This window comes from Cylas formicarius, unplaced genomic scaffold (assembly GCF_029955315.1).
Source record: "Cylas formicarius isolate icCylForm1 unplaced genomic scaffold, icCylForm1.1 PGA_scaffold_3__17_contigs__length_32017465, whole genome shotgun sequence".
Taxonomy (NCBI): Eukaryota; Metazoa; Arthropoda; class Insecta; order Coleoptera; family Brentidae; genus Cylas; species Cylas formicarius.
The window spans coordinates 10316786-10331442 of NW_026844326.1; the positions used below are offsets into that span (position 1 = coordinate 10316786).

General features: G+C 32.0%; 1 protein-coding gene across 3 annotated transcripts in view; it reads left to right on the plus strand.

Annotated features, from left to right (window-relative positions):
- The window catches only part of LOC132699286 (neuropeptide CCHamide-1 receptor), a 225623-nt gene that overhangs the window by 189333 nt on the left and 21633 nt on the right, over nucleotides 1–14657 (plus strand). For all 3 annotated transcript variants that reach the window (XM_060665918.1, XM_060665921.1, XM_060665920.1), the window contains exons 4-5: nucleotides 7627–7952; nucleotides 12496–12737. In XM_060665918.1, the coding sequence (XP_060521901.1) occupies nucleotides 7627–7952; nucleotides 12496–12737 (568 nt within the window). The remainder of the gene's footprint in view (nucleotides 1–7626; nucleotides 7953–12495; nucleotides 12738–14657) is intronic.

A 14657-nucleotide genomic window follows, 5' to 3' on the forward strand; every position in this document is an offset into this window, starting at 1 on the left:
CTTCCTCGTTACATTAGTTTTGTAAACGATCTAATTATGGGCTAAAACACTCGAGTACTCACTGCGCTAACGAGCGTTCGCTAATGAATCGGCAAGCACAACCAAGGGTTTAGTTACGTGACAGCATTGGCATATGGGACCTGATTAGTGGACTCATTCCTCTGGGAGAGTTTTATAGTGTTTTTGCGCGAAAGCAAAAGTGACGTCATCGGAGGGAGATGAGCCTAGCTAGCATTATTTCTCCGTTTCTGTCAACATAGTGGTAGTTGATATTGTTAAATAAATTCTCCTTGTCCCCTATACTTATCCGTCTCTATAGCCTTTCTTTTAAATTTTGTAGCCCTTATATACAGAGTGGCCCGTTTAAGAGGGGTCTATACCTTATCTCGAAACCTGCGGGGGTTACAAACAAAATTTAAATACAAAAGTTTCTTTTTTTAAAATGACCTTTATTTTTTTTATTTTCCTAATTTTCACTTTTTTATATACAGGCTGGTAGAACAAAGTTTTTTTTTATAGAATTGCCTTTTGGATAGTTATTTGAAAGACAAATTCAACGATACATATGAGTATGGGTCTTTGATGCACCGTTTCGAACTTATTAGGGATCACCTTCAGAATTCAGGTTAAGTTTAAATCATCATTGCGCACAACTTATTATTAACTTTTATTGACTTTTTAAACTTTTAATGCTTTTCTCTAGGCAATGGTCAAATTTAAAATATTTTCCTAAAATACGCGGTGTTGCCACGTTTGGCAAAATGATACTTTTCTCAATTTTCTTAAATGAGGCACCCTGTACATTATTGGATTTTCGAATATCAATTTCAAGTATGTAACATAGTACGGGTCATTGACTTACCGTTTTGGATTAATTGGAAATTATTTTTCAATAATGTAAATGGAAAAAAACTTTTAGAAAATGTTCATTTTCTTAATAATATAGACCGCCTGTCTTTAAAAATATATATAAACCTGCCTGTTCCCAGAGGCAAAGACAAAATTATTATGTGATATATGATATTATTAAAGTTGACCCTTTTGACATAATCATCGCAGTAGCTTAGAAAACAATAGTAGTTCTTTGTTGTGGTAATGCTGATTTTTTGACAGGTATTATAATATTTTAAGCGTCTTTTTTCGGACTGCCACCATTTTCCAATTATTTTATTAAATTGCATTTTTGTGGAGTCTATTTTGTATAATGTATACGAAGGAGGAAATTACATTACATCGCCAATAACTACAGTCCGGCTCTTGCTCTCAGACAACATAGAGCCAAATTTTCCTATAGGCGATTGCTAGAAAGAAAAATATTTGCCAAAATATATCAACAGTTTAGAACAAATGGCAGTGTTTTAGTGAAAATAAAAAAAAGAAGCAATCTCGAGATCTAGAATTTTATCAACCATATTTTATCAACAACATTTAATATCCATACGATATTTAAACTTATTATGGAACAAAATTCGGCTACATACATAATAATATTCCCCAAAGAGAGCATCCAAATTAATTTGGCAGCAAGATGGCGCTCCTTACCATCGAAGTGTTAAACGAAAATTTCAGGGAGTGGATTGGACCAAACGGAACCATCTCCTGGCCAGCGAGGACTCCAGATTTGACCCCGATGGACTTTTTGCGTCGGGCACATTGAATGATATGGTTTACATTGATAAAAAGTCAACAGTTTTGGAAGTGCAACAAAGAGTTCGCGCGGAATTACATATCAAATGCCATATAGCATTTAGAAATAGCATATATATATATATATATATATATATATATATATATATATATATATATATATATATATATATATATATATATATATATATATATATATATATATATATATATATATATATATATATATATATATATATATATATATATATATATGATGACACCATATTCCGGGATATCATCCGTTCGCTCGTTGAACTCCGACTGGAATCCTGCATCCGACTGGAATCCTGCAAATCCTGCATCCGACTGGAATCCTGCAGACGTTTCGCCAAAATCTCACTTGGCATCTTCAATGCTCGCGCTCCGAAAACACTTCGAACACTTCGAAGTGTTTTCGGAGCGCGAACACTTCGAAGTGTTTTCGGAGCGCGAGCATTGAAGATGCCAAGTGAGATTTTGGCGAAACGTCTGCAGGATTCCAGTCGGATGCAGGATTTGCAGGATTCCAGTCGGATGCAGGATTCCAGTCGGAGTTCAACGAGCGAACGGATGATATCCCGGAATATAGTGTCATCACATTTTTCCATCCGTGAATCAATACGTGAGAATATATATATATATATATATATATATATATATATATATATATATATATATATATATATATATATATATATATATATATATATATATATATGCATTAATGGTTATTGCTGATTTTTTGTTATCATTTCACGTAGACGTTTAAACGTAGAAATAAGTAATTGGCGAAATTTGGTAACATTGCGCAAAGCTTAATATTCCGTTTTTAATATGACTTCTTTACAATGCTCTAAAACGATTGTGAAGAAGCTGATAAGAAGCTAATTCCTAGTTTCATATCTTAATACCCAGTTTTTAATTTTATATGCCAATTAAGCCAAAACGGTAAGTCAAATACCCGTACTTACAAATGATTCTGTAAGAGGGTGTAATTAATAGTTTGATTCATAGATTTCTGCGAAAATTCTTGAATTAAGCTATAATTTTAATAGTCTAATACAAAGCTTGAAAAATTCGGCAAAGTTTTTTTTCAAACCCTCTCGTGACAAGTGACATTTTCCGACCTAATATTAGGCTAGAAAATCGTAGTGTACATGAAAATGATATCCATACCACAAAGCATAAGTAAATATGTTCATATAAGATGGATATCGAAAAATTCCTACTTGAAGTACCAGATGAACATTTTCTTGTGACAAAATTGCAAATATATTAATTGACGACATAACAGCACAACTAAAGTATGCATTTGGTTAACATTCCATTCAAACACCAAAACAAATAACCCAAGGTCATTCATAATTAATGGAGAAAAAGACCTACATTTACATAGAAAGTACAGAAGTTGTTCGAAATACTAAGTTTATTAACATTACCTAACCCTACCGAATACACAGGGCATTGTTTTCATCGCAAACAACTATTCTGAGACTCAATAACGCACCTATGTTGATAAGAGCGAAAGATAGTTATTGAAATCTAATGAAGGCTTGCTTGACACAGAAAATTAGGAGCTTGCAAATACCGTAACCGTTAATAATCGGTGGTTTCAAATAAAATTTCTTTCGTACTTTAGTAATTTTGATATTTCTTTCGTACTTTAGTAATTTTGATATAATCCCCCCATGAGATTGAATTTGCACTATAAGATGTTAAAACCACTGTTAGATAGAATTGAGAGTTATTCATCAGCATTATCAACTTCCAATAAAACATGATTCTAGTTATACGAACGTAATTTAAAAGAATTAAAATCTGTAGGTTCCATGAAATGTTTTTTATATTAAATTAATTATTTCATAATCAAACCGTAATATCAAAAGTTAATATAGCACAAATATTCCGGGGTAAAGAAGGCCGTGTGCTGGAGGTCCTATTACATAATTTCGAAAGACAGATTCGGGACTGGGCTAATAAGGGTTTTCGAGGGATTTACATACATGCGGTTAATTTAAATTTAATTTGGATTATTTCGAACTTTCCTCCCTTCCAGACAACACGATCCCGTCGGTGTTATTTGTGATATTCTCGTTTAATCAACGCATTTAAATGAAAATTTCTTAATAGTATATTATGCAACAAATTTCATAAACGAAAGTCAGTCACGAGCGCAGCGCAGCCAAGCGGGTGTTTAATAAACGAGCATCATAAGAAGTTTACCATCGTCTGGCATGCGTTGGTAATCGTTGCATGGGAGTAGAAAAATATTATAACTACTATTTTTTTTATTTCAAATTTGAGTGCTGCGTTAGATTCGATATAATATAATAGCACTAAACACCTGACCCAGATATCGAAAATATATTCATGCATTTTAGATTTACAAAATCCCTAGAAATCAGTGTCACCACAAGTGCGGATCATATTGGAACATTTTTTAGTAATGACTTTTGGCGAAATTTTAATTTTGGAAATAGTTTGTGTATCAAACATAATAAATAAATCAATTTACGAAAGTTTTGAAACATTTGCTTTAATTCAAAATTGTTTTTTTGTATAAATCATGTTAAAAAATTTGAAATTATAGAAAACATTTCTTAGGAAAAATTTAGTTTTTAGTTTCCTAAAAATTAGTCCATTTTCGAAAAAATTGGACAGACGCTTTCTTAACTGCTTTTTGGTACAACCTAGTTAAAAGGAGTAGAAATCAAACCGCTTAGGCATCCTAGACTAAATACCTAAATAAATAATACAATAAAATATAGTTCATTTTGTGACAGGGAGGTGACTGAGTTAGGAAATACAACCAAAATTAATTATTCTGCTAATATCGGCAAGTTATTGTTGATTGTTAATTTGCTAACTAGTGTTGTTAAAAATTTCCTATATATATTTTCTATGTTTAAATATTTTTCGGTTTTTAACATCTTAATTTTCCGAAAAATGCAGCTCGTTTGGTAATTTGATTAGTTTTGCATTGTGCAATTCGAACTACTAGAACTAATACGTAAATGTTGTCAATATTAATATATCATATTTACATAACATGAAACTTTAAAGGATGCGCGCGTATACTTTCTATAATTTTTATTAACTTCCAGTAAAGTTGCGTTAATACAAGTTGTTTATAAACAGAATATGTTCCCCATTCTCAAACCAGTACTAAATAGTTAATTACATTTACGGGTGATTCATTAAAAGACTAATAAATTTTCTATATCTAGAATGTTTTTATTACCCTAGTAGCGTTCTTTGCATTACAACCTCAAATTTATGAAGGTTTCTTCTTCATTCTTTTCCAGGATAAGTAATTCAAAAATCAGTGGATTGCAAATGGACTCTAGTTTAGGCATGAACGTAGATGTAGAAATGAAATTTAATAAAAAGTTTGTCTACCTAACTAAATGTGGTCTTGTACAAAATATGTTTGATGTTCTAACGTTTGCTTAATTCTTTTGGTTTTGATAGCAAACATTAGAGCTGCGCTCGTCTCCCACTCTTTGACAACTAACTTGTTTCAATGAGGTGCTTTACGAAATTAATTTGAATACAGACAATTTTTCATTACCAATTAATTTCAGAAGACAGACTGATTGAATAAACTCGATTAAACCATTCTATAAATATCCCATTCAACGGATCCGTTCGATAGACTCAGTCTGGAAATCGTAACTCAACGGACGGAAAACTTTGAGGCGGTCGAACCTAAGCTGCCGCAATGCCTTCTGGGGCACATTTTCATGAATCTGCCCTTAAAGCTTTCCCCGTTTAATTACCAAGCATATCGGCCAAACTTGTAATATCCCATTAATTAAGTAAATCGCCTTATTAATAATATAGGGATCTATATTTCACTGAAAAGCCTATTATAACAATTGGATGGATGTCAAAGTTACTACTAGGATGATCAAAGGGAAAATATTTCCACATGTTGGTAGAGGAAACATTTTCATGGAAACTTCTACGAGTTACTGTGGTACTATATACAAATCTTGACGAAGTGTCGTCAACTATTCTGACTTCTTCAGAGCTTAAATTAAACTAAAACGGAATTGTGTTGTTGCTGGATCAAAGATGTGGAGGGATGTTTGGACGAGTGGCAGTCTCTGAACATCTTCGATTCATCAAAGTCAAAATTGTGTTTAAGATACCAGGAGTTTTCAGCATTCCATATATATAGGGTAATCGAAGAGACCTGACGAGAAATATCAACTAGGATAAAAGAACATAAGAGTGCCTTAATACTACGACAAACCCATCAGAAGCTGCCGAACATAATCATGAAACCGTAGATCAAATCTTATTCGACCAACTAAAATTCGTGCATCCTTGTGCCAAAGAAAAATCCAAGAAGGTTTTTACCTTTCACGAAAATACCTAACAGTATATAAGCAGGTGTAGAATATGATGCAAACCAGTTCCAGTTAAGCTCTGAAGAAGCCAACAGGATGCTTAGTGAAACTTCCGTTCGATTCGTCAACAACCAAGGCAGTGGGAATAAATAGGAAGATAAATAGGGCATAAGAATATACTGTGTGCCATAGAAATTGTAGCGCCCAGGATATGCTTTGCCATATATCGGTATCGATTGTTGGTTGATTGCCTGTATGAAGCACAGTAAATGGTCTCATGTTTGTCTGAGTCTATTTACACATAACCAGACTTAGCCGAGAATTAGGGCTTATCGGCTACAATCATAGGTGTCATGGTGTCATGGTATCAAGAATACGCTCACCAAAATCAGTACAATCAGGGTCGCTTTTATTTATGGAATCACGATACTATTCAATTCAATTAGATCCAATTTTAAAGAAAACTTGACGACAAGCTAATATATTTTTTTAAGCAGTACATTAATCACCTATTGAATATATATAGAATACTATCATAGGTAGAAGGCGGAGTAGTTACCTGGATGCTCAACTTTCTTTTGATAGTCTAAAAATCCCCTTCGGAAAATTTCCCTTGAAAACGCCAGCATTATGTTTTTTATATTTTTCCCAACTCCCTCCCAAGCTATGAATAATATAAAGAGTGGTTTGATAATGTTAAAAAACACAATATCTTATTTCGGATAATTTCGAAATTTTTTTTTAATGAGTCTTTAATTCTATTAATATTAATAATGTCTTTATAATTTTTAAATTTAGGGTGGCACCAGATGGCGAAGAAAAAAAAATCAAATAGGGATAAATCTAACCTCCAACATAAAGAAAGCAATAAAAATAACAATAACATTTTTTTTCCATATCTCACGTTTAAGTTGTGGTATCCAGAGAAGCATTGGACTGTGTTTTCTAGATGATATTAGTTGTATTAGTGACAACTAACTATTTGGTCCAAATTTTCATGCCATTCACCAATATTATTTTTTAACGGCTTACATTTGGTAGTTCAAAACAAGATTTAATCAGCTCCTATTATTAAATATGATTTAATTTTATATTCAGGGCGCACTAGATAGCCATAAATATTTACATAATTTACAAAAAAGTATTTTTGTAAATGATGAATAAAAGCTAATATTATGGAAAATTTGAATCGGTAGCTATAGCGTTGAGGTTAAGGTATAGCTAAAAACTACAAAGTTAAATACAAGGACAATCAGGGAAAAAATTGGTTTAAACTTCGTCAATTTGGCAAATATTTAATCCCTTTAATCACTGAACTCCTAATAATAATAATGACTAATGTAAGGTCCGTTCATATTAAATAAGTCGGCAACATAGCATTAAACGTAACATGTAAAAATATAAAGTAATGCCACGCTTTCACAGAACACCTTGTTTGAAAATATATTTCCTTGGATTTATAATAATAATAACAATAATAATAATAATTGTTATTATTATAATTATAATTATTGTTATGATTATCATTATTATTATTAAGTTTATTGTTTCCGGTGACATAGTGTTAAATTTCTTCAGAACAGATTGGTGTTTATTGTTTCAGGTGGCGGAAAAAAAGCAACCAGGATAACAATTTGCATTGCGATACTAATATGGTTGTTGGCGATACTTTGCTCAATTCCGGCTCTGATAGGGTCCCACATAAAGGAAATAAGGGACGACGAGGGCGTGTTGCAGTTCGAAGTCTGCTATCCCTTCCCGGAGGATTGGTTAAATCACGCTTATCCCCAAGTCATGGTCATGATGAAGTTTCTCATTTTGTACATTATTCCGTTGACCATTATCGCCGTATTTTACCTCACCATGGCTGTGTATTTGATATTAAGCACCAAAAATGTACCCGGTGAGATGCAGGGCATGCAACGACAAGTAAGTGTGTGATTTCTAATTTTTCAAATCATGTGTGGCGCAAAACATTTTAATTCAAGGCACAGCTATTTTTGTGATAGTGTGTCTTCCGGGCATAGTGGAAATTTAACAAGTTTCGCATTATTTTGTGCATGGGATACCACTCCGCAATAAAATTTAAATAAAGCCATTAGCCGTAATAGCATTTTGTAAAATGGGTTTCTGATTTGTGTATTCACGAGACTCCTTCTTAAAGGGCAGATACGAATAAGGATTTTTCATTCAGATATTATTTATATAAAACTAGAAAAAAAAATCATGTTTAAAGATAAACATAGTACAATTTATAACACTATAATTTTTCTACATTAATTACACTTGTAACTTGTTTTGCAAATGCAAAACTGTGTGACCACAGAAGAGTAACGAAAACAATTGTTTATTTTTAATCAATATAGTTCTAAAAGTTGTTCTTAGTCTTGCACCATTAATGTATATTTCTTATTGCATTTGCACAAAGTTTTATGACATTTTGAAGAATTTTTCTTCTTATACTTTGGATCGGTGCCTTTCTAAACGTTAGAATTGAGTATGTTAGTGATTCGAAAACTATGGTAATTTAGTCCATCGTCATTACCACCCCAAAGCAAAAATTTCGAAAATTTAATTCGAGTGCGTGACCGTTAAATCGATTTTTAACATTTATCTGACTGCTATTACATTAACATCATCATTAAACATTAAACAGACCACTTGGTAGATACCCTATATTTTTATCCTACATTTTGGTCTTATGTTAAAGAACTTCGATGTTTGGAAATTATGGGAATAACTGATTTGGATTTTTTCATTTATTCTCAAAATGTGATATTTCCAAATTCCATCTATAATAAGATCAAAATATCTAATAAACAATAGAGACACGTATGCGAGATATATATAAAAGTATTTCTGTGGCAATAATATAACGTTTGTTTTGCTTGTGTTAATTTTTAAATTATAATAGTACAACTATACCAGGTAACGTTCCAGGTTATTCTCTAATGTACTTTCATTTTTGACTCTATAAAAGGTAAAATAACTGGCTTCTAAGTTTTTGCAAGCATTAAGTTTAGGACGTCAACTGAATATAGTAGTGGGCTCAGAACTGAGCCCTGTGGTACCCCGTGGGTGTTCAGCATTAAATCATTTTTACTATCCTGTCTATCAGACAAATTTAATTGCATTAATTTAAAAAAATGAACATCCATATTAACGACATCAAATTCTTTCTGTAAATCTACAAATAAGACTAAGACCAGGGCCTCAGATATAAAATTAGTTAAATCAAATGCAGCCGGCAAAAATCCAGCGCTTTTTGGAAAACCATGTTATCTTCTAAAAATCTAGGCATTCGATTTAATCATAATTTTCGCTATTTTTGGGAACAAATTTATTACGGAGATTGGCCTATAGTTATTCATGTTGTTTTTCACCTGATTTAAACAATGGCTGCAGTTTAGCTACCTTTAACTCGTTAGGATACGATGCCTGAGACAAATTCATTATTGGCTAAATTGTTTAAAGTTTCCAAAATTATAAGATCAACAACATTTACCTAGTCAATACGTGGTACCTATTTTCAGATATATTTGTTTTTCCTGTCACTACAAAATGCTAGTTTAGTTTATTCGCAACTTCCGCCTTATCGACATTTTTTCCTTTATTATATTTTCATCTGTTTAAACGTTCTGTCTATCAAAAAGAATTCTTAGCTTATTTAATTTTGTTATTTTTCTGATGCTTCGGCGTCTCAAATTCTTGTTCCTCTGGATTTTTTACTTAAACTATTGCACCCGTTAATGAATCAATCAACCATCAATCAATAATTTTTTCAATATTCGAATATGTTGATTTTGAATTCTGCTAGTTTCAAATTTAAGTTAATTTAAAGAGCAACTCTCTGTCATTCTCTCAAACTACGCATAGCACAGGCATCTATAAGTGTACGCCGTTGACGGAAGTCTTCTTAATTCGAGAGAGGAAATTATTATTGCGAACGCTGCTTAAAGCAACCGCCGTTCCCGCTGTGTTGTTTAGTAACTTCATTTCCTACGAAAATTTACTCAGTCAAAATAGTGTTTAACAAGAAACCGACAGATTAGAGTTTGTAGACAAATTTAATGACAACTGAATCACTTTTGTGTACGTGACGCCTTTCTACGCATGTACAAAGAGTTTATTAGTGTAATTCTGGTATTAACAATTCAGAAACTTTTCATAGCTGAGACTTGCGGTCAAATGTTTCATACTGAAGTGAACAAAAAACACCGCGAAAATAATTGTATCCGCCATCCTCAATTTTCAAAGTGATTTTTCTCTAGAAACCGTGTTTTGCACTTAAGAACTGTACACCCTTGTAAAATCTTTATTTATGGTTCGATTTTATTTTTTTTTGTTAGATAGGTCTCTAAAAAATGCACTTAAACCTCGTTTTACTTATTGTTTCAACTAAAAGTCATGATCAACTGAGAATATTTAACAAAAGAGAGAGAAGAGAGTACTATTAGGGATTTAAAAAATAATAATTGCCAAAGAATTCTTATTCGGGAGCACTTAGAACCAACTATACCAATTTTTAAAATGTTTTAAGACAGGGTTTTAATGAATCAATGATAAAATTTCATGTATTTATCACATGTCATGCATAAAAGTGCTCTTGGTTCAAATAAAAAAATGTAGTCATAATATTCAACACGCAAATGCTAGTATATGGCGAACAGGCAATGCAGGAAATGACAAATGACTAAAATGAAGGTTTCAACAAACACTTAAATTATAATGAACAAGCTTTGTAATTTGTATTAGTTTGTAAGGCCTTGGAACGATTAAAATGCATTTTATGAAAACGACAAAGCTGCCGATATGATCGCGGTATATTTTGAATTCCTTCCAAATTGGGGCATTAACTTAAACCATTTTTGTGAGAAATTTGCTTAGTACTATCAGCACCGATCGAAGACAATATTGTCTTGGCCTTAAGGATTAATGATGTCTTCCTTTGTCGAGGAAGCCTGAGGTATGGATTATGAATTCCACCCTTACATTACGTGGAATATTGTCTTCCCCTGTTTTCGTAAAGAGCCTTCGCAACTGAGGTCGAAAGAATTTTATTACTGAAAGCTATTTTGAAAATCTTAAAATATATCAAAATATATACAAATACACATTACACATTAAATTATAACTTTAATATTTGTTTTTCTCCATATCTCATAGTCTATTTTCTTATTATGCCCCTTTTCGAGAAATTTTGAATTTTGAAGTTTTGAAGAATTCTTTCTTCAGAAAGGCCAGTTTTCTCAAAATCTGTTGAGTAATTTAAAAGTTATATCAGTTTATTAAAAAAAAAAACATTAAATTCCGCATCACGATTTGTAAATGGTTATGTTCAAAAGTTTTTGAAAAAGTTACATGATTCTAGCTCTTAAAACCACATATTTTTTGGTATATTTGCTGGGTGGATAACAGTGACAAATAACTTTAAAAATTTCTCCCGTGAAAGGGAAAACATATTTTCTGTTTTATTTTGGACACTTCACAACTTTTCTGCAACTTAAGGTTTTAATTTAAGGTAACGGATATTTATAGGTGGTTTATTAGAAAATTGAGCTTTTTTAACAGTTTTTGGTTTGATTTTGGTGGTATAAATCTTCTAATTAATATCAAACTCTTTACGTCTTGCGTCCAAAACGATTCCGTCACTTTATCTATAAAACCTTTGGTGTTGTTAGTTGAGGTTTTATAAAAAGCTTTTCATAACAGTTTTACACTTGGAGTTTTATACCTTGCTCTGTAAAACTATTATAGATCTAAAGACATCTAACAGCTGCTAAGAAACTTGGATTACTATGCCCTTAACCAAAGGCGATGCTGCTTTCCCAAATTCATTCGTTTACACAATTTATTTTAATTCTAAACTTTATCTATATATTTATAGAAAAGTAAGCACATTTCTCTCTACAACAACTGAAAAGTGAGATTACGCTAGCATAATTGATATTTACGCCCTAATAGTTTTCAATTTTTGATAAACCTTTTGGAAACTTATAAAGCAATATAGAAGTAGCCCAACAAGTTTTTAGGGTTTATTGCAGTATTGGTATAAGATAACTTCATATTTTTATATAAAAGTTTCCAAGATATTTAATATCACTTGAGAGTTCATATAAAACTATACATTTTTAGGAAGGTTTAAATACAAAATTAATATTTTTTATGTCAAATGAAAAGTCATAGGAAATTTTCTTGACCTTTGAGCTGAGTTATTCATTATTTCACATTAACGTCGAAGTAAAAATTCTTTGCTTCACTTTATAATAAAACAGGACAGTAAAAGTTATATATGGGACTAAAATTTGGTGACCGATGAGATTCTCCATTTTAGTGGTATAGAGGTTATATAATAGTACCGAAAAAGTTTCGTACCGGATACTATTATAAAACAAAAAATAATAGTTGGGTTTGTTAATACATCTTCGTAACCTCGCTGGGCACCTACTATAATCCTATTTACCTATTTCAGATTAAAGCCCGCAAGAAGGTAGCCATAACAGTATTAGTATTCGTCGCAGTTTTTGCAGTCTGCTTTGCGCCAACACACACGTTCATGTTGTTCTTCTACTTCCACGAGAACGCCCAAGAACTCTACAACCCATTTTGGCACTATTGGAGAATATTGGGCTTTTGTTTGGGATACATACATTCCTGCGCAAATCCGGTCGCCCTCTACTTCGTCAGCGGAGCGTTTAGAAAACATTTCAACAGGTAAATGTTTTGAACTACTTCACAAAAATGTGCATCATTATTTTGGGTTTAAATCGGGGGCTAAAAGTTTGTCAACAAACTTCTATTGTTAATGTAATCCTTAGGGCCTTTTAACAGATTATTTATAAATTTCTCATAAATGTCAAGTGGCGTTCTGGAAATTTTTTGACGGATATTATCTTTTGATGCAGATTAATTCCTTTATTCCTTCTGATGGATTGAACGCTTGCATTTTTGGAAATAAAAAAGCATATTCTTCCAGTAGCGATCTATATTTACTTTTCCCTATTAAATATTTCAGCTTGTTTTTGAGATTTTTGAATTAAAAATGAATTTTTTAAGAGTCAGCTGACAGAAATACTTTAACCGTCTTTCTTTTATCTTTAGGAAAAAGTTGAAAAATGAATTCCCGTTCAGCCTCTTATTTCCTCCACCCTCCGCGTAAAAAAAGCCACTTTTTTCTTTGACACAAGAAACGGAAAAGACAAACATTATTCCATTTGTTACGAAATTATTTCCGACCGAGTTGACACAAGTTCGCAAAGTAAGAAATTTTCATTTTTCAAAAATGCTGAAAACCAATGAATATTTTATCGCAACAAAGCGTATTCCGCCAGATTTCGATTTGAAAGGTTTATTTTGTTTCAATTAAAATTTAATAACGGGACATTTTAAATAAGGAGATTATGAAATTCTTGTAACAGCAATATTTTTAGTAACGGATTTTTTTATATAATAGTTCAGATAGAAATTAATTTTGTGGATTACTGTTGGAGAGCTTTTCAGAATTAGTTAGTTCTCGTGTTCTTAGTCTCAAACGAAAGTTTTTTAAATTTTAAAGCAAATTTTACCTAATAGAGTAGATCGCTTTTTTGAAACATTGTTATTTTTATGCAATGAATAACACTAAATTCCATGAGATGCGGAATATCGCCGTGTTAAAGTTTAAGCTTTTGTTCTCTATTCACTCCAAAAAATATGGAAACGGACTACTCAGTAATGTAAAAATGGGGGTTTCGATTTAAGATTTACAGTTGCCACCACCAGTGGGTCACTCTTTATTGAATACGTAAAGACATTTTTTTGTCTTTTTATCAATTGCGTAATTCATTCCCGAGATATGCCCTTTCCATAGTTTTGGCAACTCGGTATAAATTTTGGGTGATATTTGGGTCCATTTTAAAATCGAAATTGGCAACTATTTGACTCAGAAAGGGGGTTTTACACCGATATCTACTGGTTTATAAAGGTGTTCGTTACTATAATGCTGGAAGACGCCAATTTTGACTAGTATTTGAAACATATTGACAACAAAAGGTAACTGTTTGGATCCAAAAATGATAGTTTGAGCTGGTATCTGCAGTTTTGATGCGGTTTTAGGTTCGATGTATCGGAGGAGCCAATTTTGACTGGAATCTGTCCTAAACGTCTTAACTTTTGAGATACAGGGTGGAAAAGTTTTCAAAAATAAAATATATTTTTTTATTATATGTAATACCACTTTAGATTTTCGCAAACATGTATTATTTATAAGAGGCATTATTTAGTGTATAACTTTTTTTTTAAGTCGACCAGCGGCGTCTGCACGAAATTTCAGATATCTATTTCGGCAGACATTGATGTAGAGAAATTTATTAATTTTTTTCAATTCAATGTACGGTTTTCGCTTAAAAAATTAAAACTTGCATGGTCATAATAATATTGTTAGTATGACAGCATGCAGAGAATTATTATCATTACTATTTTTTACTTAAGTAATTGTCTATATGTTTTATTAAAATACTTCGAATCATCGAAATACGAATACGAAGAACGTAAACTCTGAGATATTTTTTTGAAATCTTTAAGGGGGTGAAGCATGTTTCCTTCAAGGTGGAGGTCACTTTCAACAATTCCTCTGGTTTTTATGTTTTACTTTTT